This window comes from Microcaecilia unicolor, chromosome 5, assembly GCF_901765095.1.
Source record: "Microcaecilia unicolor chromosome 5, aMicUni1.1, whole genome shotgun sequence".
Lineage (NCBI taxonomy): Eukaryota > Metazoa > Chordata > Amphibia > Gymnophiona > Siphonopidae > Microcaecilia > Microcaecilia unicolor.
Window position 1 is genome coordinate 220,574,402 of NC_044035.1, and position 24,621 is coordinate 220,599,022.

The following is a 24,621-nucleotide window of genomic DNA, read 5'->3' on the forward strand; positions in this document are numbered from 1 at the left end:
CAGGGAGATAGGAGAATTCGCTGGACATGGATGGAAGGGGAGGGCAAAGGAGAGAGGAGAAACTGAACATTGCGGGGAGGGCAGAGGAGAATCGCTGGACATGGGTGGGAGGGCAGGGGAGAGAGGAGAAATCGCTGGACATGGAGGGATGGAAGGGGCAGGGGAAAGAGGAGAGATCGCTGGTCATGGAGGGGAAGGGAAAGAGGAGAATTGCTGGACATGGAAGGGGGCAGGGGAGAGAGATTTGCTGGATATGGATGAAGGAGAGGGCAGGGGAGAGGAGAGTTGCTGGACATGGATGGATGGAGGGTAGGGCAGGAAAAATGCTGGACATGGATGGAGTGGAGGGCAGGGAAGAGAAATGTTGGACAGGGATGGATGGAAGGAAAGACTGAGGAAGGAAATGCACATGGATGGAGGTGAGGGGAGAGAGGAGAAATTCTGGACATGGATGGAGGGGAGGGAAGAAATGCATTCCCCTGCAGCCCCAACAGGCACAGGACCCAGCCAGCACACTTACAGCACAGTCTGCAGTGCTCTCTGAAAAACCAGCCACCTCATGCACACAAATTTTGGAAGCTCAAGCCCAGCTATCTATGTAAAATAAATATGTTTAAATGTACAGTGTAATGGTGGTGGTGAGCTTCTGGGTGGGGGTGGGCTCTTCACTGCCTAGGGGGAAAAAAGTTATATTTAATCAAATATACCTTTTCCCCCACTAAGCAGTGAAGAGCATAACCCCACTCAGAAACCCACCAACAAATTTTAATGTTGGATTTCTGGGTGGGGATGGGGGTGGAGTGGGCTCAATGCCCAAATTAAAATAATAAAAAAAAAGATTCTATATTTTTTTATGTTTGTTAAAAAAAAAAATTGGAAGGATATATGCCATTGCTGTAATTATATTGCAGGATCCTATCATGTGTGTTGAGATGTTTGCCATTATTGCAGACTTAAGCTTGGTCAAGTTTAAGATATGGGACAATGTAACTGGTTGGTTTTTCCATTATGTATGTATGTGGTTTATATTGATGCAGGGCAGCTGTTGGGCAGACTACTTAGAAATCCATCATCAAGTGCATTCTAAGGCATTATTTTGTAGTATCCCAAGAAACACTACTCATACCTATATGCACAGTGCCCATCCATATTAGTTCTGGGCCCACCTAAAATGTCAGGTCTGGCTACGCCACTGTGCTTTACTAATGCAAAGTAAATTAAAGACAGGGGTTAAAAAGGAAATCTCCTTACATGTACTCTCCCCTTCTATGCCTCCTCTCATCATTGGCACAAGTAAATTCACTGTGAAATAGCATACATACTTTTAAAGAGAAAAATGCAGTTATGTGGTTGGCACTGCCACCAACCACATAACTGCTATAAACATCAACCTGACAGTGTTAACTCCAAAAATGAAATAATATATGCTAAAAATATAACAATTCTGACTCTTTCATCAAGTTTGTTCCCATAGCTATATTCTATACATTGGTAAATCAGTATATGAAATTTTGAGACATTCTTTCTACCGACCTGGGTGCAGTTTCATTCAGAGGTTGTGGTTTAGCCCAAGATAAGTGAGGACAGGCTGGAAGAGATCGTGATTTTGGATGTCCCAAGTGAGCTTCAAGTACCTTTGAGTAGCGATGGAGATGGTTCCCTTGTTTTATTCATGCATGAAAAATACAAAACAAGAACACAGAAGAGGAATTTTCAGGAATATCTGAACTGAAATATGAAAACAATTATAGCAAAAAAAAAGTAGTTTCAAAATAGTAGCTGCATTTTGCAAAATATCATTTCATCTAATTTTCTTCAACGTATCCAATCTGGTACAGGCTAGAGAGCTGCATGGGAATGGGGATAATGGGAATTCCGGGTCCTGCAGGGTTCTCGCGGAATGGTAAAATGAACTGAGCTTTGATTTCCTTCCCTGCACATACCTCAGATCATCCTGGTGGTCTTGTGGCTTGCTTCGGAGCAGGAAAGATTCCCATTCTCTCCTGTCCGCTGCTGCTCTCGCTGCCACCACTTATTTAAAATGGCTGCCGAGACTTGAAATCTCGGCAGCCACTGTAAACAAGCGGAGGCAGCGAGAGAATCAGTGGCAGTGGGCAAGATAGAGTGAAGATCTTTCCTGCTTCAAAGCAAGCTACTAGACCACCAGAGTGACGAGGTATGCGTGGGAAGGGCACCCAGGGCTGGAGGAGAGGTGGATGGATGATGATGATGTGTGCGGGTGCGAGGGAGTTAAATACAATTAGGTCAATTTGAGTTTCCCCTTCCCCATGTAGCTGTCGTCGCTGTACATTCAAAAAAAGAGCAAACGAACTTATGAGCTGCTGCATCCATGTTGTTGTTCTTTATCGTTGGTAGCATTTTTATTTCATCTCACTTATATTTTCAAACATGCCGGGCTTGTGCAGCATATAGATGTACACAGAGGAAGTAAAATAACTGAATAATTTTTCATAGATAGAGTAGTAATTTGTTATAAATTGTAATCAGGGTGACATTTGAGGGGGCTGGTTATTAGGACCCCCTAGCACTGTTATATTCGTGCAGAGATTTTTTTTCTCCTGGTAATGGGCCACTAAAAAAAGAATCATGTTATGAGAATCAGGTGCTCAACATTCAGAGTTTTTATTTATTTACTTATTTATGACATTTATATCCCACATTAAACATGAATTAGCTTGAAACTGGGAGCATTTAAAATCTTTTTTTTTCCCTGTGCCCAGGGCCGGTACTAGGGTTTCTGGTGCCCGCCCTCCTGCAGCCTATTAGTCAGCACCCCTACCCATCCAGGGGCGGGATCACTATGGCTCTGCCCCTACAGTAGTCACACCCACAGTTGCCACACCCCTTTTACCAGCCATGGCATCATTGAAAATATTACACCAGTATAGGAGAAAAAAAAATAACTTCTTTTTTTTTTCTCATTATAATTTCTGTAAGCTGTTACAGAACCAGTATACCCAAAATGACACAAACCAAATTAGCATACAGACCAGGAATTAGGAGAACAGTCTTGCCCAATCTGAAAAACAATGGGTTATCAAAATCTCAGACCCTAACAAACAGATCCCTATTCAGACATTTGGCCTTGCAGTCACACATGCAGAACAGAGTTAGCCCCTCTTCAAATTCTTCAAAAATTAACCTGAAATCCTAAGAAGTTAGACTCTGCATGCAGCACAATACCAGAAAAACAGAAAGAAACACGTTCCTATACATTGCAAAATAAGACAGCAGATGTAAATTCTCAAAGTAGACATATTCCAAACACTAAAATGAAAATAAAATGATTTTTTTCTACCTTTGTTCTCTGGTGACCTTTGGGCTCATTTTCGAAACAGAAGGGCACCCATCTTTTGACACAAATCGGGAGATAGGCGTCTTTCTCCCAGGGTCGCCCAAATTGGCATAATCGAAAGCCGATTTTGGGTGCCCTCAACTGCTATCTGTCGCGGGGATGACCAAGGTTCCTGGGGGCGTGTCGGAAGCATAGCGAAGGCGGGACTGGGGCGTGCTTAAGACATGGGCGACCTCGGCCGATAATGGAAAAAAGAAGGGTGTCCCAGATGAGCACTTGGCCGACTTTACTTGGTCCATTTTTTCTTGCGACCAAGCCTCAAAAAGGTGCCTGAACTGACCAGATGACCACCAAAGGAAGTCAGGGATGACCTCCCCTTACTCCCCCAGTGGTCATTAACCCCCTCCCACCCAAACAAAAAAAAACTCTAAAAATATTTTTTGCCAGCCTCTATGCCAGTCTCAAATGTCATACCCAGCTCCCTGACAGCAGTATGCAGATCCCTGGAGCAGTTTTAGTGGGTGCAGTGCACTTTAGGCAGGCGGACCCAGGCCCTTCCCCCCCTACCTGTTACACTTGTGGTGGTAAATGTGAGCCCTTCAAAACCCACCACAAACCCACTGTACCCACATGTAGGTGCTCCCCTTCACCCATTAGGGCTATGGTAGTGTTACTACTACTACTTAACATTTCTAGAGCGCTACTAGGGTTACGCAGCGCTGTACAGTTTAACAAAGAAGGACAGTCCCTGCTCAAAGGAGCTTACAATCTAAAGGACGAAATGTCAAGTTGGGGCAGTCTAGATTTCCTGAATAGAGGTAAAGGGGAGATGAGGGTAGAGAGGTAAGGAGGGGCTGCAGATCGAGTGCATTTGTAGGTTAGTAGGAGAAGCTTGAACTGTATGCGGTACCTGATCGGAAGCCAGTGAAGTGACTTGAGGAGAGGGGTGATACGAGTATATCGGTCCAGGCGGAAGATAAGACGTGCAGCAGAGTTCTGAACGGACTGAAGGGGGGATAGATGGCTAAGTGGGAGGCCAGTGAGGAGTAGGTTGCAGAAGTCAAGACGAGACGTAACGAGAGAGTGGATGAGAGTTCGGGTGGTGTGCTCAGAGAGGAAAGGACGAATTTTGCTAATGTTATAGAGGAAGAAGCGACAGGTCTTGGCTATCTGCTGGATATGCGCAGAGAAGGAGAGGGACTCCGAGGTTGCGGGCAGATGAGACGGGGACGATGAGGGTGTTATCAACTGAGATGGAGAGTGGAGGAAGAGGAGAAGTGGGTTTGGGAGGGAAGACAATAAGCTTGGTCTTGGCCATGTTCAGTTTCAGGTGGCGGTTGGACATCCAGGCAGCAATGTCGGATAAGCAGGCCGATACTTTGGCCTGGGTTTCCACAGTGATGTTTGGTGTGGAAAGATAAAGCTGGGTGTCATCAGCATAAAGATGATATTGGAAACCATGAGATGAGATCAGGGAGCCCAGGGAAGAGGTGGAGATGAAGGAAGGGAGGAGATTAGAAATACTAGAGGATAAGGTGGGAGGGTCAACAGCCTGGAGATTCCTGGAAGTAGTGGTTAGTGTTGGGCGGGACTGAGGGGGAGGGTGATGAAGTGTGAAGGTGATCAGGTGATGGTCAGAGAGAGGAAGAGCTGAGGCGCAGAAATTGGAGGGAGAGCAGGTAGAAGAGAGGACGAGGTCAAGACAGTGGCCAGATTGGTGAGTGGGGGTGGTGAAGGTTGAAGGAGGAGGTTAGAGTGAGGAACTGAGAAGCGTATGAGTCAGATGGGTTATCAGTGTGTATGTTAAAGTCTCCAAGAATGAGGGATGGGGATGAGGGCTCAAGAAAAACGGAGAGCCAGGCATCGAAGTCGGTAAGGAAGGAAGAGAGGGACTCATCAGGGGGGCAGTAAATGACTGCAACTCTGAGTGGTAGCGGGTAGAATAGTGTTGTACAGCTGTGGGTAGTGGGTTTTGGTTTTTTTGTGGGGGGCTCAGCACCCAAGGTAAGGGAGCTATGCACCTGGAAGCAATTTCTGAAGTCCACTGCAGTGCCCCCTAGGGTGCCCAGTTGGTGTTCTGGCATGTGAGGGGGACCAGTGCACTACGAATGCTGACTCCTCCCACAACCAAAGGGCTTGGATTTGGTCGTTTCTGAGGTGGGCGTCCTCGGTTTCCATTATCGCCGAAAACCGGGGACGACCATCTCTAAGGTTGGCCTAAATGTGGAGATTTGGGCGTCCCTGACTGTATTATCAAAACAAAAGAAGGCCGCCCATCTTGTTTCGATAATACGGGTTTCCCCGCCCCTTCACCAGGATGTCCTGTGAGAACGTCCTCAGGAAAACTTGGGCACCCCGTTCGATTATGCCCCTCCACGTTTTTCTGATCACGCTGGCCCAGTATCTGATTCTGTTGCTATCTGTCCTCTCAACTACGGAGGTTCCAGGGCTTTCTTTCCATTTATTTCTTTACTTTCCTCCTTTCTTCTTCATTTCTTGCCCTACATCCATAAGTAAAAGCTGGGTCCTCTGCAGACTTGACTGGAGGAGGTATAGAGTGGATCCAGCTTCTGCCTATTTTCTCCATCCATGTGCAGTTTTTCTCCTTTCTTCCTTTTCTCTCATCTCCTTCCTCTCTCTTACCTCCCCTCCATCCATGTCCATCATTTCTTCTCTCCCCCTTCCCTCTCCTCTATCCATGTCCAGCATTTTCCTCTCCCCCCCTCCATTCATGGCCATTTCTCCTTTTTCTCCATGTTCATCTCACTTCCTCTCTCTTCCCTCCATCCTTGTTCAGTATTTCTTCTCTCTCCCTTCCCCTCCATCCATGTCCTGAAACTCTCCTCTCTCCCCTGCCCTCCCCTCCACCCATGTCCAGCAACTCTCCTCTCTCCCCTCCATTCACCCATGTCCAGCAACTCTCCTCTCTTCCCTGCCGTCCCCTCCATTCACCCATGACCAGCAACTCTCCTCTCCCCTGCCCTCCTCTCCATTCACCCATGACCAGCAGCTCTCCTCTCCCCTGCCCTCCATCCATCCATATCCAGCAACTCTTCTTTCTCCCCTGCCCTCCCCTCCATCCATCCATATCAAGCAATTCTCCCCTCTCCCCTGCCCCCCCCCATCCATCCATACCCATCAATTCTCCTCTCCCCTGCACTTCCCTCCATGTCCAGCGATTTCTCCTCTCTCCCCTCCCATCCATGTACAGCGATTCTCCTTTGCCCCTATCATCCCTTCCCATCCATGTCCAGCGATTCTCCTCTACCCTCCCCTCCATGCTCAGCGATTTCTCCTCTCTTCCCTGCCCTCTCACTCCCATCCATGTCCAGCAATTCTCCTTTGCCCCCTATGCTCCCCTCCCATCCATGTCCAGTAGCTCGCCCCAGCCCACACCTGCCCGTCCTCTTCTTCCCCAACATCCCCCTTTTCGATCCTGCTACCCTGTGTGATTTAAATCTTTTATTTTACCTCAGTCGCAGCGACCGCATCAGTGAAAGCACTGCTCGTCTCCAGCCTTCCCTTCGTTCCCTCTCAGTGCCCCGCCTTCTTCTGATGCAATTTCCTCTTTTCGCGAGGGCGGGACACAGAGGGAATGAAGGGAAGGCTAGAGACAAGCAGTGCTTTCACTGACGCGGCCACTGCGACTGAGGTAAAATAAAAGATTTAAACCCCCCAGGGCAGAGCAGGAACGAAATGAGGGCTGTCGGGGAGCTGAGATAAGCGGTGGTAAACATGGCTTGTGGCGCCCCTCCAGAGGTCAGCGCCCCCCTGCCATGCTTACCTCGCTTACTGGGTTCCGCCAGCCCTGCCTGCGCCTATATCAAAAGAAAGGTAAAATTATGTATCATACTCAGTGCTTTTTTTGTGCCGGTACACAACGGTACGGTGTACCGGCACCTTTTTTTTTTTTTGCTCCCCCCGCCCCGTGAGTCCATGTCCCGCACGTAGTGCCAGCCCCCATTTCCGGCCGCTGCTGCTTCTCCTGTTGAGCAGCAGCGGCCGCTACACAAAGAAAAAGATTTTTTTAAAAACTTCAAACCTGGCTGAAACGCGGCACCCCGGCACTGTAGACAGCCATTAGGCATTGGCTGTTGCCCCGCAGCCGCGCCTCCTCTTGTCTCTACGTCACTGCGCTCCTCCGGGGTTTTCCTCCAGGGGCAGTGACGTAGAGGCAAGAGGAGGAGCGGCTGCGGGGCAACAGCCAATGCCTAATGGCTGTCTACAGTGCCGGGGTGCCGCGTTTCAGCCAGGTTTCAATTTTTTTTTAAATCTTTTTTTTCTTTGTGTAGCGGCCGCTGCTGCTCAACAGGAGAAGCAGCAGCAGCGGCCGGAAATAGGGGCTGGTGCCGCGTGCATCGCGACTTCGCGCCGTTCGCGGGAAACTTGGCAGGGAGAGGGAAACCAACAGACGGAAGGATTGGGGAGAGAGAGAAAGAGGGAAACCAACATAGGGAAGGATTGGGGAGAGAGAGAAAGAGGGAAACCAACAGAGGGAAGGATTGGGGAGAAAGAGGGAAACCAACAGAGGGAAGGATTGGGGGGAGAGAGAGAAAGAGGGAAACCAACAGAGGAAGGACTGGGGAGAGAGAGAAAGAGGGAAACCAACAGAGGGAAGGATTGGGGAGAGAGAGAAAGAGGGAAAACAACAGAGGGAAGGATTGGGGAGAGAGAGAAAGAGGGAAAACAACAGAGGGAAGGATTGGGGAGACAGAGAAAGAGGGAAAACAACAGAGGGAAGGATTGAGGAGAGAGAGAAAGAGGGAAAACAACAGAGGGAAGGATTGGGGAGAGAGAGAAAGAGGGAAAACAACAGAGGGAAGGATTGGGGAGAGAGAGGGGAAAACAGATGGAAGGATTGGGGAGAGGGGAAAAACTGATGGAAGGATGGGGAGAGAGAGAAAGAGGGAAAACAACAGAGGAAAGGATTGGGGAGAGAGAGGGAAAAACAGATGGAAGGATTGGGGAGAGGGGAAAACAGATGGAAGGATGGGGAGAGAGAGAAAGAGGGAAAACAACAGAGGGAAGGATTGGGGAGAGAGAGAAAGAGGGAAAACAGGGAAGGATTGGGGAGAGAGAGGGGAAAACAGATGGAAGGATTGGGGAGAGAGAGGGAAAAACAGATGGAAGGATGGGGAGAGAGGGAAAAACAGATGGAAGGATGGGGAGAGAGAGGGAAAAACAGATGGAAGGATGGGGAGAGAGAGGGAAAAACAGATGGAAGGATGGGGAGAGAGAGGGAAAAACAGATGGAAGGATGGGGAGAGAGAGGGAAAAACAGATGGAAGGATGGGGAGAGAGAGGGAAAAACAGATGGAAGGATGGGGAGAGAGAGGGAAAAACAGATGGAAGGATGGGGAGAGAGAGGGAAAAACAGATGGAAGGATTGGGGAGAGAGGGGAAAAACAGATGAAAGGATGGGGAAAGAGAGAGGGAAAACAGATGGAAGGATGGGAGAGAGAGGGGGAAAAACAGATGGAAGGACGGGGAGAGAGAGAGAGGGAAAACGGAAGGCTAGGGAGAGAAAGAGGGAAGACGCTGGATGGAAGAATGCAGAAAGAAATAGGGGAGATACTGGAAGGATGGGGAGAGAAAGCAGAGCTGCTGGATGGAAAAGGGGAATAGAGAAAGACTGGAGAATAAGAGGAAGGGGCATGGGGAGAACAAGGGTGAGGAAAAGATGAAAAGCCACAGGTAGATGAAGGAAATTAAAGAATGGATAGTTAGAATGAATTAAATATGGACAGAGAGAGAGCCTGAAAAACATTGAAGAAAGCAAAGAAAAAGGAGACAAAAATGACAAATGGCACAGAAGAGTTAAGCGAAAACAAAGGAAAGGAGAATCACAGCCTGGGACCAATATGGAAAGAAAAACAGTCACCAGACAACAAAGGTAGAAAAAAATCATTTTATTTTCATTTTAGTGTTTGTAATATGTCCAATTTGAGAATTTACATTGGCTGTCTTATTTTGCACTGGGTACACTGGAGCTGTAAGAGCTTACAGAGATTATTTATAATGAAAAAAAATCACGTTATTTTTTTCTCCTATAGTTCTGTAATATTTTCAATGATGTCTGTTTATATGCGCCATGGCTGGTATAGGGGGTGTGGTTAATGTGGGTGTGGCTATCATAGGGGTGGAGCCATATGTGGTGACCCTGCCCATAATGAGTACCGGCACCTTTTTTTCTACAAAAAAAGCACTGATCATACCTGATAATTTTCTTTCCATTAATCATAGCTGATCAATCCATAGACTGGTGGGTTGTGTCCATCTACTAGCAGGTGGAGATAGAGAGCAATCCTTTTGCCTCCCTATATGTGGTCATGTGCTGCCAGAAACTCCTCAGTATGTCAATATCAAAGCTCCATCCGCAGAACTCAGCACTTAGAGAATTACACCCACAAAGGGACACTCTGCCCTGCTCACCACCGCCGAAACGGGGGAGGGGAATCAACCTAGCTCATCCCCACACAAGTGGGGGAGGGGAATCCGTCCAGCTCATCCCCGCGGAGCAGGGGAGGGACACCACACCCGCCGATGCGGGGGGGATCTGGCTTATCCTGCGACCGCAACCGCGGGAGGAGCTGGCTGACCCTAACACCGCTGAAGCGGGAGGGATATAATGCTACCCTACTGCCGCACGAAGCGGGAGGGAGCGCCGGCAGAATTTAGGTCTCAATCCAGCCCCGTAAAACGGAGGGGAGAGGAATGCAGCAGCTCACTGTAACACAAAATCGTCTCAACTCCAGAAGAATTCAATCGAAAAAAACTTGAACACGAAGATCCTCCTGAACAGGAACTGAAGACTAAACTTGAACCTGAAATGCAACCAGAATATAAACAGTACAGATATCTGGGAGGGGCTATGGATTGATCAGCTATGATTAATGGAAAGAAAATTATCAAGTATGATACATAATTTTACCTTCCATATCATCATGCTGATCAATCCATAGACTTGTGGGATGTACCGAAGCAGTACTCACCCAGGGCGGGACATAGAAATCCCTGACTGCAACACTGAAGCTCCAAACCGGGCCTCCGCCCGAGCAGCCACAGTCAAGCGGTAATGCCTGGAGAAGGTATGAGCCGATGCCCAAGTTGTCGCCTTACAAATCTCTTCCAAGGAGACGGACCCAGCCTCTGCCATCGAGGCCGCCTGTGCTCTAGTGGAGTGAGCCTTCAGCTGGATAGGCGGCATCTTCCCCGCGGCCACATAAGCCGCAGCAATAGTTTCCTTGACCCATCGTGCCACTGTAGGCTTGGATGCCTGCAGACCCTTACGAGGACCTGCGAACACCACAAACAGATGATCCGACTTCCGGAAATCATTGGTCACTTCCAAGTATCTGATGATGACTCGTCTCACATCCAGAAATTTGAGAGCAGAGTACTCCTCTGGGTAGTCCGCCCTATGAAAGGAGGGTAGGCAGAGCTGCTGATTCACATGGAAACGAGAAACAATCTTGGGCAGGAAGGAAGGCACCGTGCGAATAGACACTCCTGCCTCCGTGAACTGCAGGAAGGGCTCTCGACATGATAGCGCCTGGCCTGGAGCTCGGAAACTCGCCTGGCTGAAGTGATAGCCACCAAAAAGACTGCTTTCAACGTCAGGTCTTTCAGAGATGCCCTCGACAAGGGTTCAAAAGGCGGCTTCTGCAAGGCTCTTAGCACTAGATTGAGATTCCATGGAGGCACCACCGAGCGCAGAGGAAGGCGTAGGTGATTAACTCCCTTGAAAAAGCGCACCACATCTGGCTGCGAGGCCAGGGAAGCACCCTTCAGGCGACCCCTGAAGCAAGCCAGAGCAGCTACCTGGACCTTAAGGGAACTGAGCGACAGGCCTTTCTCCAGACCTTCTTGCAGGAACGCCAACACTGAAGAAATTGGAGTAGTAAGGGAGAAAGAGAGCCTGCCTCACACCACGATGCAAAGGTACGCCAAACCCTGGCGTAAGCAGTAGAAGTAGAGCGCTTCCTCGCTCTCAGCATAGTGGCGATGACCTTGTCTGAGAAGCCCTTCTTCCTCAGACGCTGCCACTCAATAGCCAGGCCGTAAGACCAAAGGGGGAGGGATCCTCCATCACCACGGGACCCTGATGCAACAGGTCCTGCTCCGCTGGCAGCCACAAAGGGCCGTCCACTGAGAGCCTGATCAAGTCCGCATACCAGGGACGTCTGGGCCAGTCCGGACCCACCAGGATTATCCGGCCCGGATGCTTTGCCACCCGGCCTAGCACCCTGCCCAACATGGGCCAGGGTGGGAACACACAGATGAGCTCCTGTGTCGGCCACTGTTGGAGAAGAGCATCTACTCCCAGAGATCGAGGGTCCTGTCCTCTGCTGAAAAAGCGTGGCACTTGGCAATTGGCCGATGACGCCATCAGATCTAGGCTTGGCTGGCCCCAGCGCTTCGTGATGTCCAAGAACGCCTGAGCAGATAGCTGCCACTCTCCTGGATCCAAGGTATGGCGACTGAGAAAGTCTGCCTTGACATTCATGACTCCCGCAATGTGGGCCGCCGACAGCTGTTCCAGGTTCGCTTCCGCCCACTGGCATAGCTTCATGGCCTCCTTGGCTAGAGGGGCGCTCTTGGTACCTCCCTGGCGATTGACATAGGCCACAGCCGTGGCATTGTCCGACAGGACCCGTACTGGCTTCGCCGCCAGTACCGGGAGAAACTCCAAAAGCGCCAACCGAATGGCTCTGAGTTCCAGGAGGTTGATAGACCACTTTGCCTCTGCAGGAGACCAGAGCCCCTGCGCTGTCCTTCCCAAGCAGTGGGCTCCCCAGCCCGACAAAGAGGCGTCCGTTGTGACGACAACCCACTCCGGGGTGAAAAGACCTGACCTCAGCCACCAGCTCAGCGCCTTGCGCACCGCTGGATCCAAAGGAAGGCGCACAGCTTAATTCTCCGACATGGGAGTCCATCGCTCCAGTAGAGAGTGCTGTAGAGGTCTCATATGGGCCCTGGCCCAGGGCACTACTTCCATCGTGGCCGTCAAAGAGCCCAACAGCTGCACATAGTCCCAAGCCCGAAGAGGAGAGGCTACAAGGAACTGGTCCACCTGAGCCTGAAGCTTGACAATCCGATTGTCTGGCAGGAACACTCTGCCCACTTGGGTGTCGAAACGAACTCCCAGATACTCCAGGGACTGAGTCGGGCGCAGCTGGCTTTTCTCCCAGTTGATGATCCACCCCAGGGAGCTCAAAAGAGCAACCACCCGGTCCACAGCTTTGCCGCACTCTGCATAAGAGGGGGCTCGGATCAACCAGTTGTCCAGATAAGGATGGACTTGTACTCCTTCCTTTCGTAGGAAGGCCGCGATGACCACCATTACTTTGGAGAAGGTCAGCTGAGCCATAGCCAACCCGAACAGGAGGGCTCTTAACTGGAAGTGTCGGCCCAGGACTGCAAAACGCAGAAAGCGTTGATGAGGAGGCCAGATGGGAATATGCAAGTAAGCTTCCTTGATGTCCAAGGATGCCAGGAACTCCCCTGCCTTCACTGCCGCTATAACAGAGCGGAGAGTCTCCATTCGGAAGTGTCGTACTTTCAAGGCCTGATTGACTCCTTTGAGGTCGAGGATAGGCCGTACAGAATCTTTCTTTGGTACCACAAAGTAAATGGAGTAACGTCCCTTGCCAAGCTGATCTTCTGGCACCGGAACGACCGCACCCAGGCGGATCAGATTGTCCAAAGTCTGCTGCACTGCCACAGCTTTGACCGGAGACTTGCAGGGAGAGTGCACAAACCTGTCTCAAGGGTCGGCAGAACTCTAGCTTGTAGCCGTCTCTGATGACTTCCAGCACCCAAGCGTCTGAAGTTACCCTGGTCCACTCGCCCAGAAACGAGGATAGGCGTCCTCCAATCTGCTCTGAGCCATGGACCAGGGCCCCGTCATTGGGTACAAGACCCTGGGGGAGGACCGGAGGACGCACCTCCGGGACGGCGGTCTCTGCGAAAGGAATGCTGCTTGGGGGAGAAGTTCCTTTTGAAGGAAGAGGGGGCAGAGGGGCCCGACTTGCCCGGGCGATACCGACGGGCTTCCTGAAACCGTCCTTTGGAGGAACCGGGGTGGGCACCACTGGCCCAAGCCCTGACCTCCGGTAACCTCTTGCCCTTAGACGTGCCGAGATCGGTCACAATCTTGTCCAGCTCGACCCCAAAGAGCAGCTTGCCTTTAAAAGGCAACTTAGCCAGGCGAGACTTAGAGACGTGGTCAGCAGACCAATGCTTCAGCCAAAGCCAGCGCCGTGCAGAGACTGTCTGAGCCATACCTTTAGCCGAGGCTCTCAAGACATCATACAGCAAGTCTGCCAAGTAGGCCAAGCCCGATTCCAGGGTAATTTAAAACACGCCTCTTTCTTCTGGTAGAACAAAGTTGCTTGTGTAAGTGAGAGTGGGATGTTTGACCACGGAAATTCAAATCCTGGAGACAAGAATCTTAAAAAGCTTGTTTATTGATGAAAAGACTCGACACAACTGTTGTGTTTCGGCCGTCAGGCCTGCATCAGGAGTCTTGCTCAATAACGTGTCGTTTATTGAGTCTCAGACGCCAGGAAGAACAGCTGATACGTGCAGTAGGTAGCACGTGATAGGATGATCTGTTGTACGGGTCTTTAGAAAGACCTTTGGTGATAAGCTTGCTAGTAGACAAATCGAGTGTCGTAAAAAGCATGCTTGGTTACTGAAGAAGAGCCTAACTCATAAGGGAGGCAGGTAAGTTTTGAGGATAGATATTTTGCTGTCTTCTAAGAACACCAGTTACAGGCAAGAAACTTTGCTTTCTCTAAGGATAAGTAGGATATTCTGCCCTCAGAGAAGGGAATCCTTAGTTATAGGTTGCCATTAAACTAAAACTAGGAAAATTATAACTACAGCAATGCGGACATCCGAACATATTTGCATTTTTATTAGGAGTCAACCTGAATAAAAACGTACCCTAGGATGGAGCTGGATTCTAAACCTCATGCTTTGTAAGACAGACTGATCAAACCTACTGTTGCATTGGGAGTTACTGACTGAACAGTAGTGCGATGTAAATATGTGGACAGAATTCCATGTCACAACCATGCAGATCTCCTCCATGGATCTCAGTTGCTGCCACAGCTTTATGAATGTTGACAAACTCCAGTCAGACTTGCCTGAACATTACAGAGAGATGCAATCTGGGCTTAGCAACAGCTATATCAGGCTTATAAGGATGAAAATAAAAACCTGAGTAGGCTTTCTAAGGGCTTTAGCCTCTTTCAGGTGGACAAATGGCCTAGGAAAAATGTTGGATGGCTAACTGGCCCTCCACTGTTGATCCATCCAGGCTCCTGATAGCAGACTTTAGTGCCCAATTCCAGCACTTTCGTTTTGGTCACATGAGCCCCTGACCTCAGCAGGACCCAGAACTGGTACTTTGGAATCTTTGGCTTTAGGAGCCTTTGTGCTGCTACTACTTGCTATGTTTCTGAACTTACGAATCAAGTGTTTTTTTGGTTGCCAGTTTAACCCACCCATGCTCCTGACAACAGACTTTGGTGTCCCACTGTAGCATCTGGTGGGTCATTATTATGACAGATTTTAGAAACCCCTGGGTGTGATTAAGTTATCTGAAATATTGGATAAATGGATTCGGGATTTTGGGCCCTATTCCATGGACGATTTCCTGCTTAGTTTGAAAGGAGGACATAAATTGGCAGAGTATTCAGCTTTAGGAGTTGCATTACAAATTTCTTATGCGCATCTACATTCATCCCTCATGGACTAAAAAGATGGATCTCCCATCAGATGGGACATATAAACATTGCATATGGGATTGTGTGCCCATCAGTCAATTCTGGAGGTCATTGTGGATGCATCTTGGCCACAAGCATGATCAGCTTTGGGAGGCCACTCCTCAATGTTGTCTCCTGGACAATATGGCTTCTATCATGGAGGGTACTCAAGTGTCCGTTTTGTTTCTCTGTAAAGCTATTTTGATTGCAAAGCGATGCATATTATTACAATGGATTAAGGATACCATCCCTACACTTACGCAATGGAGGAACTAGATGTATGAACTTTTGCATATGGAGCGGCATACTGTGGACGCTAGAGGGATTAAAGCAAAGAAACGATTCCTTAAGTTGTGGACTCCCTATCTGGGCACTTTATCTATGAGAGTGTGTTCTACTTTTGTGAATACCTTGGAGTTGTGATGGTTTTGGCATTATTCTTTCTGGGGACTGTCTTTTCCTTCAAAGTTGACCACTGGAGAACATCTGTTTTTTTTCCCCGGAGGGGGTGAGTGGGGGGGATTAGCCAAGAGGACTGATGTTGACTACTTTCTTATGTTATCTCCTTGCTTTGGCTCTGTGTTGGAATGTTTATTATAAGATGTATTGTCTTTGGCTTATTTGAATTGTATACATATATGGAGATTTAATAAAACATATTTCAACATAAATTGAAGGTCCATCTGAACTAAAACATTTTATATTCATGATCTTATTTGCTCCTTGACTACCTTGCTTTTTTTGTTTTACTGAGACATGACTTAGGGATCGTGAGGAGGCCTATCTTTCCATTACATAGAAAATGATGGCAGATAAACACATCCTTACCATCTACTATTCCTTCCTCTCCCTTACAAATCCTGTGTACTTGTCCCATGCTTTTTTTGAATTTAGATGCAATCCTCATCTCCACCACCTCTACTAGGAGGCCATCACACATATCCACCACCCTTTCCATAAAGAAATATTTCTTTGGATTACTTCTGAGTCTATCCCCTTTCACCTTCATCCTATGCCCCTTCATTACAGGGCTTCCTTTCAATTGAGACTTGCCTCCTATGTACTTGTACCATTGAGATATTTAAATGTCTTTTATCATTTCTCTCTCTTGCCTTTCTTCCAAAGTACACATATTGAGAGTTCAAGTATGTCCCCATATGCTTTATGATGAAAACCACTGACCATTTTAGTAGCTGCCCTCTGGACCAACTCAATTTTGTTTTTTGTAATCTTCTATTTATTTACAAGTGCTTGATACACTGTATAGATCAGAACTGACATCTATGCAATTTACAAAAGCAAGTAAAACTTTCAGTAGCAAAAGAAGAAAGGAAGTGAGCAGCGGAAAAGAAAAAGAGAGCTATGCAGCCTTCAGAAAAGCTTCAGTAAATTGTAAGGTTTTAAGAGCAGCCTTAAATTTGGGATAGGAGGGTTTCAACCAGGGCTGTGGAGGAAGCGAGTTCCAAAGTTTGGGAACAATATAACTAATTGTGGAGGCACAATTGATGGCCAGACGGAGAAGGGAAATGGCAGGAGTGCAAGCTGACCAGAATTGGTGGAGCAAAGGGTCCTGGAGGGAGAACAGGGGATGATCAGACAGTGGATGTAATCAGGAACTGATGGGTGATGTCCCTTGAAAACCAGTGTAACATAGTAACATAGTAGATGACGGCAGAAAAAGACCTGCATGGTCCATCCAGTCTGCCCTACAAGATAAACTCATATGTGCTACTTTTTGTGTATACCTTACCTTGATTTGTATCTGTCATTTTCAGGGCACAGACCTTATAAGTCTGGCCAGCACTATCCCTGCCTCCCAACCACTGGCTCTGGGACAGACCGTATAAATCTGTCCAGCAATATCCTCGCCTCCCAACCACCAGCCCCACCTCCCACCATCGGCTCTGCCACCTAATCTCAGCTAAGCTTCTGAGGATCCATTCCCTCGGAACAGGATTCCTTTATGTTTATCCCACGCATGTTTGAATTCCGTTACCGTTTTCCTCTCCACCTCCTCCCGCGGGAGAGCATTAAAGCATCCACCACTCTCTCCATGAAAAAATACTTCCTGACATTTTTCTTGAGAAAACCAGTGTGAGCATTTTGAACTTCATGCATGCTGAAATGGGTAACTGGTGTTTTGTTTGAAGAAGAGGAGTGATGTGATCAAAAGGCCTTGAGTTATGAAAACAGACAGACCATGGTAGACTGTACAAGCTGAAGACATTTTAGGGAGTAAAGTGGCAAACCTGAGTACAGGGAGTTGCAGTAGTTAAGTTGTGATCTCCAGAACTGTACACAGAGGCACTATCACCTCCTTTTTTCTGCTGGCCATTCTTCTCCCTATGCACCCAAGCATCTTTCTGGCTTTTGCTGTCACCTTTTCTACCTGTTTGGCCATTTTTGGGTAATCAAAAATGATCATCCCCAAGTCCCTCTCTTCTTTCATGCACAGAAGTAGTTCACCCCCTATACTGTATTACTCCTTCAGGTCTTTGCAGCCCAAATGATTGACCCTGCATTTTTTAGAATTAAATCTTAACTATCTTCTGGCTACTCTGTACTTTTCTTGTCCTAGTCCTTTACTTTTCAACAATTTTATTGAATTTCCAAGCTTTAAACATCCAACACATTACATTTACTTCTAGCTAATAACCAAAAGCTTCCCGCAGGAGTTATATAAGAGTCTCGTCAACCAAGTTTTTAAACAAATTTTCCCCCTCCTCCCCCCTCCCCCAATCCCCCCCCCCCTTTTAACCCAATACAATGCAACTTTAGGGTCTTCCAGATAGCATATACATCCTCCTTTAATAAATATAGCTGCTGAAGTCCGGATACATCCCAAAGGTATCAGCCCATGCTACAGTCCATTACTTAAGTCAATTCCCCCCTCCCCACCTATCCCCCCCCTCTCCATATACCAATCCTCTCCCCCCTCCCTCTAACTATCCTCCTGAACTTGTGTTCAGATAGTCCAGGAGGATCCTCCCCCTCTTCCCCTTCCCCCTCCTCTCCCCACCCCCCTTAGGCTTATGGTTACTCTATATAAATTTAATAAATTTAGGAGTGTCTACTTCTCTAGTTCTGGGGCATTGTAATATTCCGGTTAAGGAGCAGACTGCGTCCTTTAGGGCTCAGCGCCCTCAGATAGGGATCCCAGATTTGAAGGTACTATACATGCCGCTTTGGGGAGCCCCTAGCTTCTCGTGCCTCCCATGTTGCTAACAGGTGCACTTGGTTTTTCCAGTGCCAGTATGCCGGTGTCTCCGAAACTGTCCAATACTGTAATATGGTCTTCCGGGCTACCAAGCTCAATTTACGGCATAAAGAGCGTGCCCCTGCCAAGTGTGCCTGAAAAGCTCTCTGTGTGTCTAGGACGAAGTGATCCCATGTTCCTGTCACTGGCGCCCCCAATAACTGGACCATAAATCTCCTGACTCGCTCCCAAAAGGCCTTCACCCTGGTACATGCCCAAAATGCATGAAAAAGTGAGTGTGGAGAGTGACTACATGTTACACAGCTAGCTCCCTGTGAAGGAACCATATAGGACCGCTGCTGCCCTGACATACAGGCACGCATTATTACCCTATATCCACACTTTCTCAGCCTTTCATCTGAGCTGAGGGTTAGAATACTTTGCAGCGTGCTTCCAACCTCCCATCCTCCCAGGGGGTTCCCAGTAGAGAGCTGCACGGCTTCCGTCCCCGCGGGAATCCCGCGGAACCCGCGGGATTCCCGCAGGGACGGAGGCAGTTCCTGCGGGGTTCCCGCGGGGATGGAAGCTGTTCTGCGGGGTTCCCGCGGGGACGGAGTCAGTTCCTGCGGGGTTCCCGCGGGGATGGAACCAGTTCTGTGGGCTTCCCGTGGAATTGTAAGCTCCACCTGCACCAGCCTCTCATCTACCGAATGCCAATTTCTTTGAGTGCTGTCTCCTCCTCCTCCTCCTCTTCCTCCTTGCTTTAACAGCATAAATGTGGAAAGTCTTCCATTAAGGAGGTGGTAGAGTCACAAATGATGACGGAATTCAAAAAGGCATGGGATGAACACAGAGGATCTCTAATTAGAAAATGGAAGTTATAAAAAACCTAACCTTAAATGGCTGCATGTGTGTGGATGTGTCAAGTGACGCTTAGATGGCGACTCTGGCTGTGATGAACTAGAGCTGATACCTGGCAGACTTGTATGGTCTGTGTCTCATACATGGCAATCTGGTGTAGGATGGGCTGGAAAGGGCTTAGACAGCAACTTTAGTGGCTGGAACATGAGGACAGTGCTGGACAGACTTTTATGGTCTGTGTCCCACAAATGAGAACATGAATAGGCTGGAATGGGCTTCGATGGCAACTCCAGCAGTTGGAACATAAGGATGGGGCCAGATAGACTTCTGTGGTCTTTGTTCCAGAAACACGAAAGAAAGACAATAATCAAGTATATAATATCACACTCGTTGATTTAATGATGAATTGATCATGAGTGTTACTATTGGGCAGAGTGGATGGACCGTTCAGGTCTATTTGCTGTCACTTACTATGTTACTATTAATCCTCTTTGCTCCCAGGCTGGTGCACAGACCTCAGCTCTGACACAGGCACGAGAATCAGATGTCACCTGACCTACTGGCGCGTGCATGTGGCGACCTTTCAGCACACACTGCCAGTGAATCAGAGACAAATCTTACATGTGCGCACCAGAGTGTTCCAAGTTCCAACTTCCGTTCCTTCCTTGCCTACAGTGCTGTGGCTCAAATCCAGAGAGAGACTGAGGGAGCTGACTGGAACTTTCTTTTATGTACTATTAAATTCTTACGGGGATGGGCGGGGATGGGTTAAATTCTTGCGGGGACGGGTAGGGACGGGTTGGGATGGTTTAAATTTTTGCGGGGATGGGTGGGGATGGGTAAGATTCCAGTGGGGATGGGTGGGGACGGGTAAGATTCCAGCGAGGACGGGCGGGGATGGGTAAGATTTCTGTCCCCGTGCAACTCTCTAGTTCCCAGACTCTTGTTCCCATTTATCCTTAATAGCTGCATAGCTTCTTGGAGGGCCCCGCTTTATCAATGCTTTATGGAGTGCTGACACTGACAACCCTGTAATTTCCATTTCCTGAAAAAATTCTCTTATTCTCCGTCCCAGATTTACTCTCAGCTTAGTCTGATCTAATGTTGCCATGTAGTGTTTGATTTGGGCGTAGGCAAATCGGTTCCCCCAAGTTGTTCCTACCCGGTTCTGCAACTCTTCACAACCCATTAACTCTCCTTCCCTCCCCATTAGGTGCTCCAGTCTCCTAATTCCATTTCTCTCCCATATTATAAATATTGGATTTTCTCTGCCCGGCTCAAAGGCCGGGTTCCCCCTAATGGCCAATTGGTCAGACACTACAGGGCTCCCCCCCCCTAATCTCTTCACTAACCCTTTCCACGCGTCCTGCAAGGGAATAAGTAGCACACAGTTTCTAAAATGTCGCAGGAGTTGTTTCTGGGGTTGATGTAACAATGAGATGAAGTCATATGGGACAAAATATTCTCGTTCCATATCTAGCTGCGTAAACACATTGGTCTGGCAGAACCAATCTCCTACATGGCGCAATAAACAGACTTGATTGTACATGTGGAGATCGGGTATCCCAAGGGCCCCCTGCTTCCAGCTCCCTACCAAATATGAATACCTTAGCTTTGGCTTCTTTTTCGCCCAACAGAACTTACTGAAAGTCACGTACACTTTCTTCAGGTCTTTTTGCATAAGGCGAAGTGGCAACATCCACAGCACACTAGAGCCAGCGGGGAAATATAATCATCTAAACTAGGTTTATCCTGCCTCGCAATGATAATGGGAGGTCCTCCCAATTCTCCAGCTGAATCTTTGTCTCTCTCATCAGAGCCCCTATGTTAAGGTTATATAGTAGTTCTGGGTCTAGAGCCAACCTTATGCCCAAATACTTAAAGAAACCTTCTGTCCACCCTAACGGAAAGTCCCCATTCCAAAGCTGTTTCACCTCCTCAGAGGAGGCCAGCGCTTCTGACTTGACTAGGTTGAGATTCAGGCCCGCGTAATCATCGTATTCTCTCAAAATGTCCATTAGAGCTATAAAAGATTCCCATGGGTCTGTCAACAGCACCAGTAGATCATTAGCAAAGGCTGCAATCTTGAATTCACAACTACCCACTCGCACCCCTTTCACTAAGGCACTGCCTATGACATCTCGGACGAGGGGGTCTAGGGATAAGACAAACAACAGAGGCGAGAGCAGGCAGCCCTGTCTAGTGCCTCGAAGGACAGGGAAGGTCTGCGATTCCAGTCCATTTACTAAAACAGTAGCCTGGGGGGTATGATATAGAGCCCAAACCGCTGACAGAAATCGACCCTTAAACCCATATGCCTTCAGGGTAGCAAACAAAAATTCCCAATGGACCTTGTCAAATGCCTTTTCGGCATCAAAGCTGATAAGCATTGCTGGCGTATTATGCCTTTTACGGGTCTCCAATGCTGACAATATTTTCCTTAAGTTTTTTGCTACCGTTCTCCCCTCTACAAATCCTACTTGTACTTCATGTATCAGGTCCGGCAAGACTCCAGCCAAACGGTTGGCCATGATTTTAGCCAACATTTTCGCTTCCACATTCAATAATGATATAGGCCGGTATGACTCTGGTCTGGTTGGGTCTTTACCTGGTTTTGGCAAAACTACTATTTACGCCAGGGCCAGAGAAGGCATCAGCCTTTCCCCATCGACCAAGCTATTGAAATATCTAGTCAACGTTACTGTGATATCTTCTCTCAGCAGTTTATAAAACTCCATTCGAAGCCCATCCGGGCCCAGGGTCTTGAACAGAGCGCCCCTGGCTATTACTAAGGCCACCTCCTCTTCCTGTATCGGTCTATTTAGTTTCTCCGAATCCGCCTGCGTCAATAACGGTAGATCTAGATTACCCAGCTACATCTGTTCCGGTATTCCCTGCTCCTGAGGCCTGTCATATAACTGACAATAGTACTTGTGAAAGACCCCACAGATATCTTCATCTGTCCGTACTGCCCTGCCCTGTTCATCTTTCAGCTGGAGAACCCTCCCCCCTCGGGCTTCGCCAGTCTAGGCAATAATCGACCCATTTTATTTCCGTGTTGATATAATTTATATTTATAATGAACTTGGGATTTAGATGCTCTCTGATGCAACAGTACATTTAGTTCCACCTGCAGCTCCAGTAGCCGCATCCTATGAGCTTCACTGTGTGTCTGACCAAATTGCCTTCTAGCCTTGCAGATTTGTGAGCTTAGGTTAAAGGTCTCCCTGTTTCTCGCCCTCTTCACATAATGCGTATAGCAGATAATTTCCCCGCGTAACACCGCTTTTGCAGCATCCCAGTATAAAATCGGGTCTTCTACATGGTCCCTATTCTGGGAGACATAGTCGCGCTAGCACTCCATTATTTTCTCTTTAAATATTATATCCTTATAAAGCTCAATGGGGAACCTCCAAAAGTAGCTGTTTCTAGACTTAGTGCCTATTTTCCAGTCCATGAACACCCATGCATGGCCCGAGATCGTATATGATCCGATTTCTACTGTTGAGACATTACCAAACACTCCTTTTGAAATAAGTATATAGTCAATCCTTTGTATGCGTGGAATGTGCCCGTGATAAATGTGTGTAGTCTCTTTCTGTAGGGTGCAACAGCCGCCAAACGTCCACTAGATCCCGTATTCACCCCAAGCGCCTCAATCCCCTATTTGACTCCCCAATGTCTCATCGTGCTCCTTGTGGGCTATCTATTTGTGGATCCCATACCGTATTGAAGTCCCCTCCCACTATTAAATGGGCCCCTGAATGACCAAGTAGGTGGTTTGCCACGGTAGTGTAAAACTTTTTATCATATTGATTTGGTGCATATATGTTGCAAAGTAGAATTTTTTGTCCTTGTAATTCTAACTTTACTAAACAAAACCTGCCTTCCGGATCAATGAATATGGGCTGGATGGTCGCTGCCACCCCCTTGCGAACTAGTACTGCCACTCCTCCTTTCCTACCCAGGGCTGCTGCAGCCACACAGTCTCCTACCCACCAATTTTTGAGTTTAGCATGTTCTACTTGGTTAAGATGTGTCTCCTGTAATAAAGCAATATCTATTTTATATCTCTGCAGTTGTTGTAATATTTTAGTTCTTTTTACCGGGGAATTAATACCCCCGACATTCCAGGATACCAACTTTACCATTGGCTGAGCAATCCAAAAGCGTTACATGTCAAAGCTCTCTGCAATCTATTTCCTGAGAGGCGTCCCAGCCAGCGCCTCCCCGGATTAATCTTCCCCCTGTCTCCTGCTTTTTTCCCCCAGATCCTTTCCACCTCTTCTTGTATCGTCCCTTTAGACATACTGTATTAGGTAATAACATTTCCACAGCCTTTCCCCATCCAAACTCTCCCCTTCCCCCCCCCCCCGTTCCCCTCCTTCCCCATCCCCCTCCCAACCCTGTATCCCCCGTACCACCGTTCCCAATATGGGAACCATCACGTCTTGACGCCCCCCCCCCATCCTTTCCCCTCATTCCCCTTGCTCGTTATTTCAAACTCTCCCTCCCATATTATATATCAGTGTTTCTTACCATTACCAACCATTGTCAACTAAACAACACCTGAACAAAACATATCTAACAGACTCCCTCTCCTTTATAGTAACGGTTTTACTTAGTCTGTGGTCACATCTCAGCCTATGACGTTTGGTTCCCCCGAACACAATTAGGGTCCTTTTTGCTGAGTCTCATCTGAGACTTATTCACCTCTCATCTCTCCCGACAATCTCCACTTCAGTAGAAATGTAGTTACTCTCCCCTCTTCTCTAAGACATTCATCCTGAGCCAGGCGCAAGTTCCTCCTCCAGTTGCTCCATTTATTTTTTATTTTTGTTACATTTGTACCCCGCGCTTTCCCACTCATTGCAGGCTCAATGCGGCTTACATGGGGCAATGGAGGGTTAAGTGACTTGCCCAGAGTCACAAGGAGCTGCCTGTGCCTGAAGTGGGAATTGAACTCAGTTCCTCAGTTCCCCAGGACCAAAGTCCACCACCCTAACCACTAGGCCACTCCTCCACTCCCATGAATCTCTGTGCCTCTGTTGTCGATTCAAACGAGTGGACTGCTCCTTTATGTGTCACTTTTAGCACCACAGGATACAGCAAAGCGAACCGGATTTTCCAGGAAAACAGTTTAGTGCAAAGCGGCGAAAAGGCCCGCCTCCGCCCTGCCACTCCAGCTGAATAATCTTGAAAACACAGAATCTTTTTATTGTCATATTTCAAAGAGTTGTCCATCCGCGCAGATCTCAAAATGAACTGTTTATGTGCAAAGTTCAGTATTCTTAGTATAATCACTCTAGGTTTGCCCGCAGTAGTACCACGAGGCCCTAGTTTGTGAGCTCTCTCCACTCTTACTGGTCCCATGTCAGCAGGAAATGCCACCGCTCGAGTGTAGTTGTTAGGCCCTTAGCTCTCACACTTTCTGGGAATCCTACCAGGCGCAGGTTGTTTCTTCTGGAGCGATT

At 48.1% G+C, this 24,621-nt stretch overlaps 1 protein-coding gene across 1 annotated transcript in view; it reads right to left on the reverse strand.

The window, feature by feature from the left end:
• The window catches only part of MBTPS1 (membrane bound transcription factor peptidase, site 1), a 514,786-nt gene that overhangs the window by 36,593 nt on the left and 453,572 nt on the right, over nucleotides 1-24,621 (reverse strand). The window contains 1 exon segment of the mRNA XM_030203794.1: nucleotides 1,534-1,660. Coding sequence (XP_030059654.1) covers nucleotides 1,534-1,660 — 127 coding nt within the window.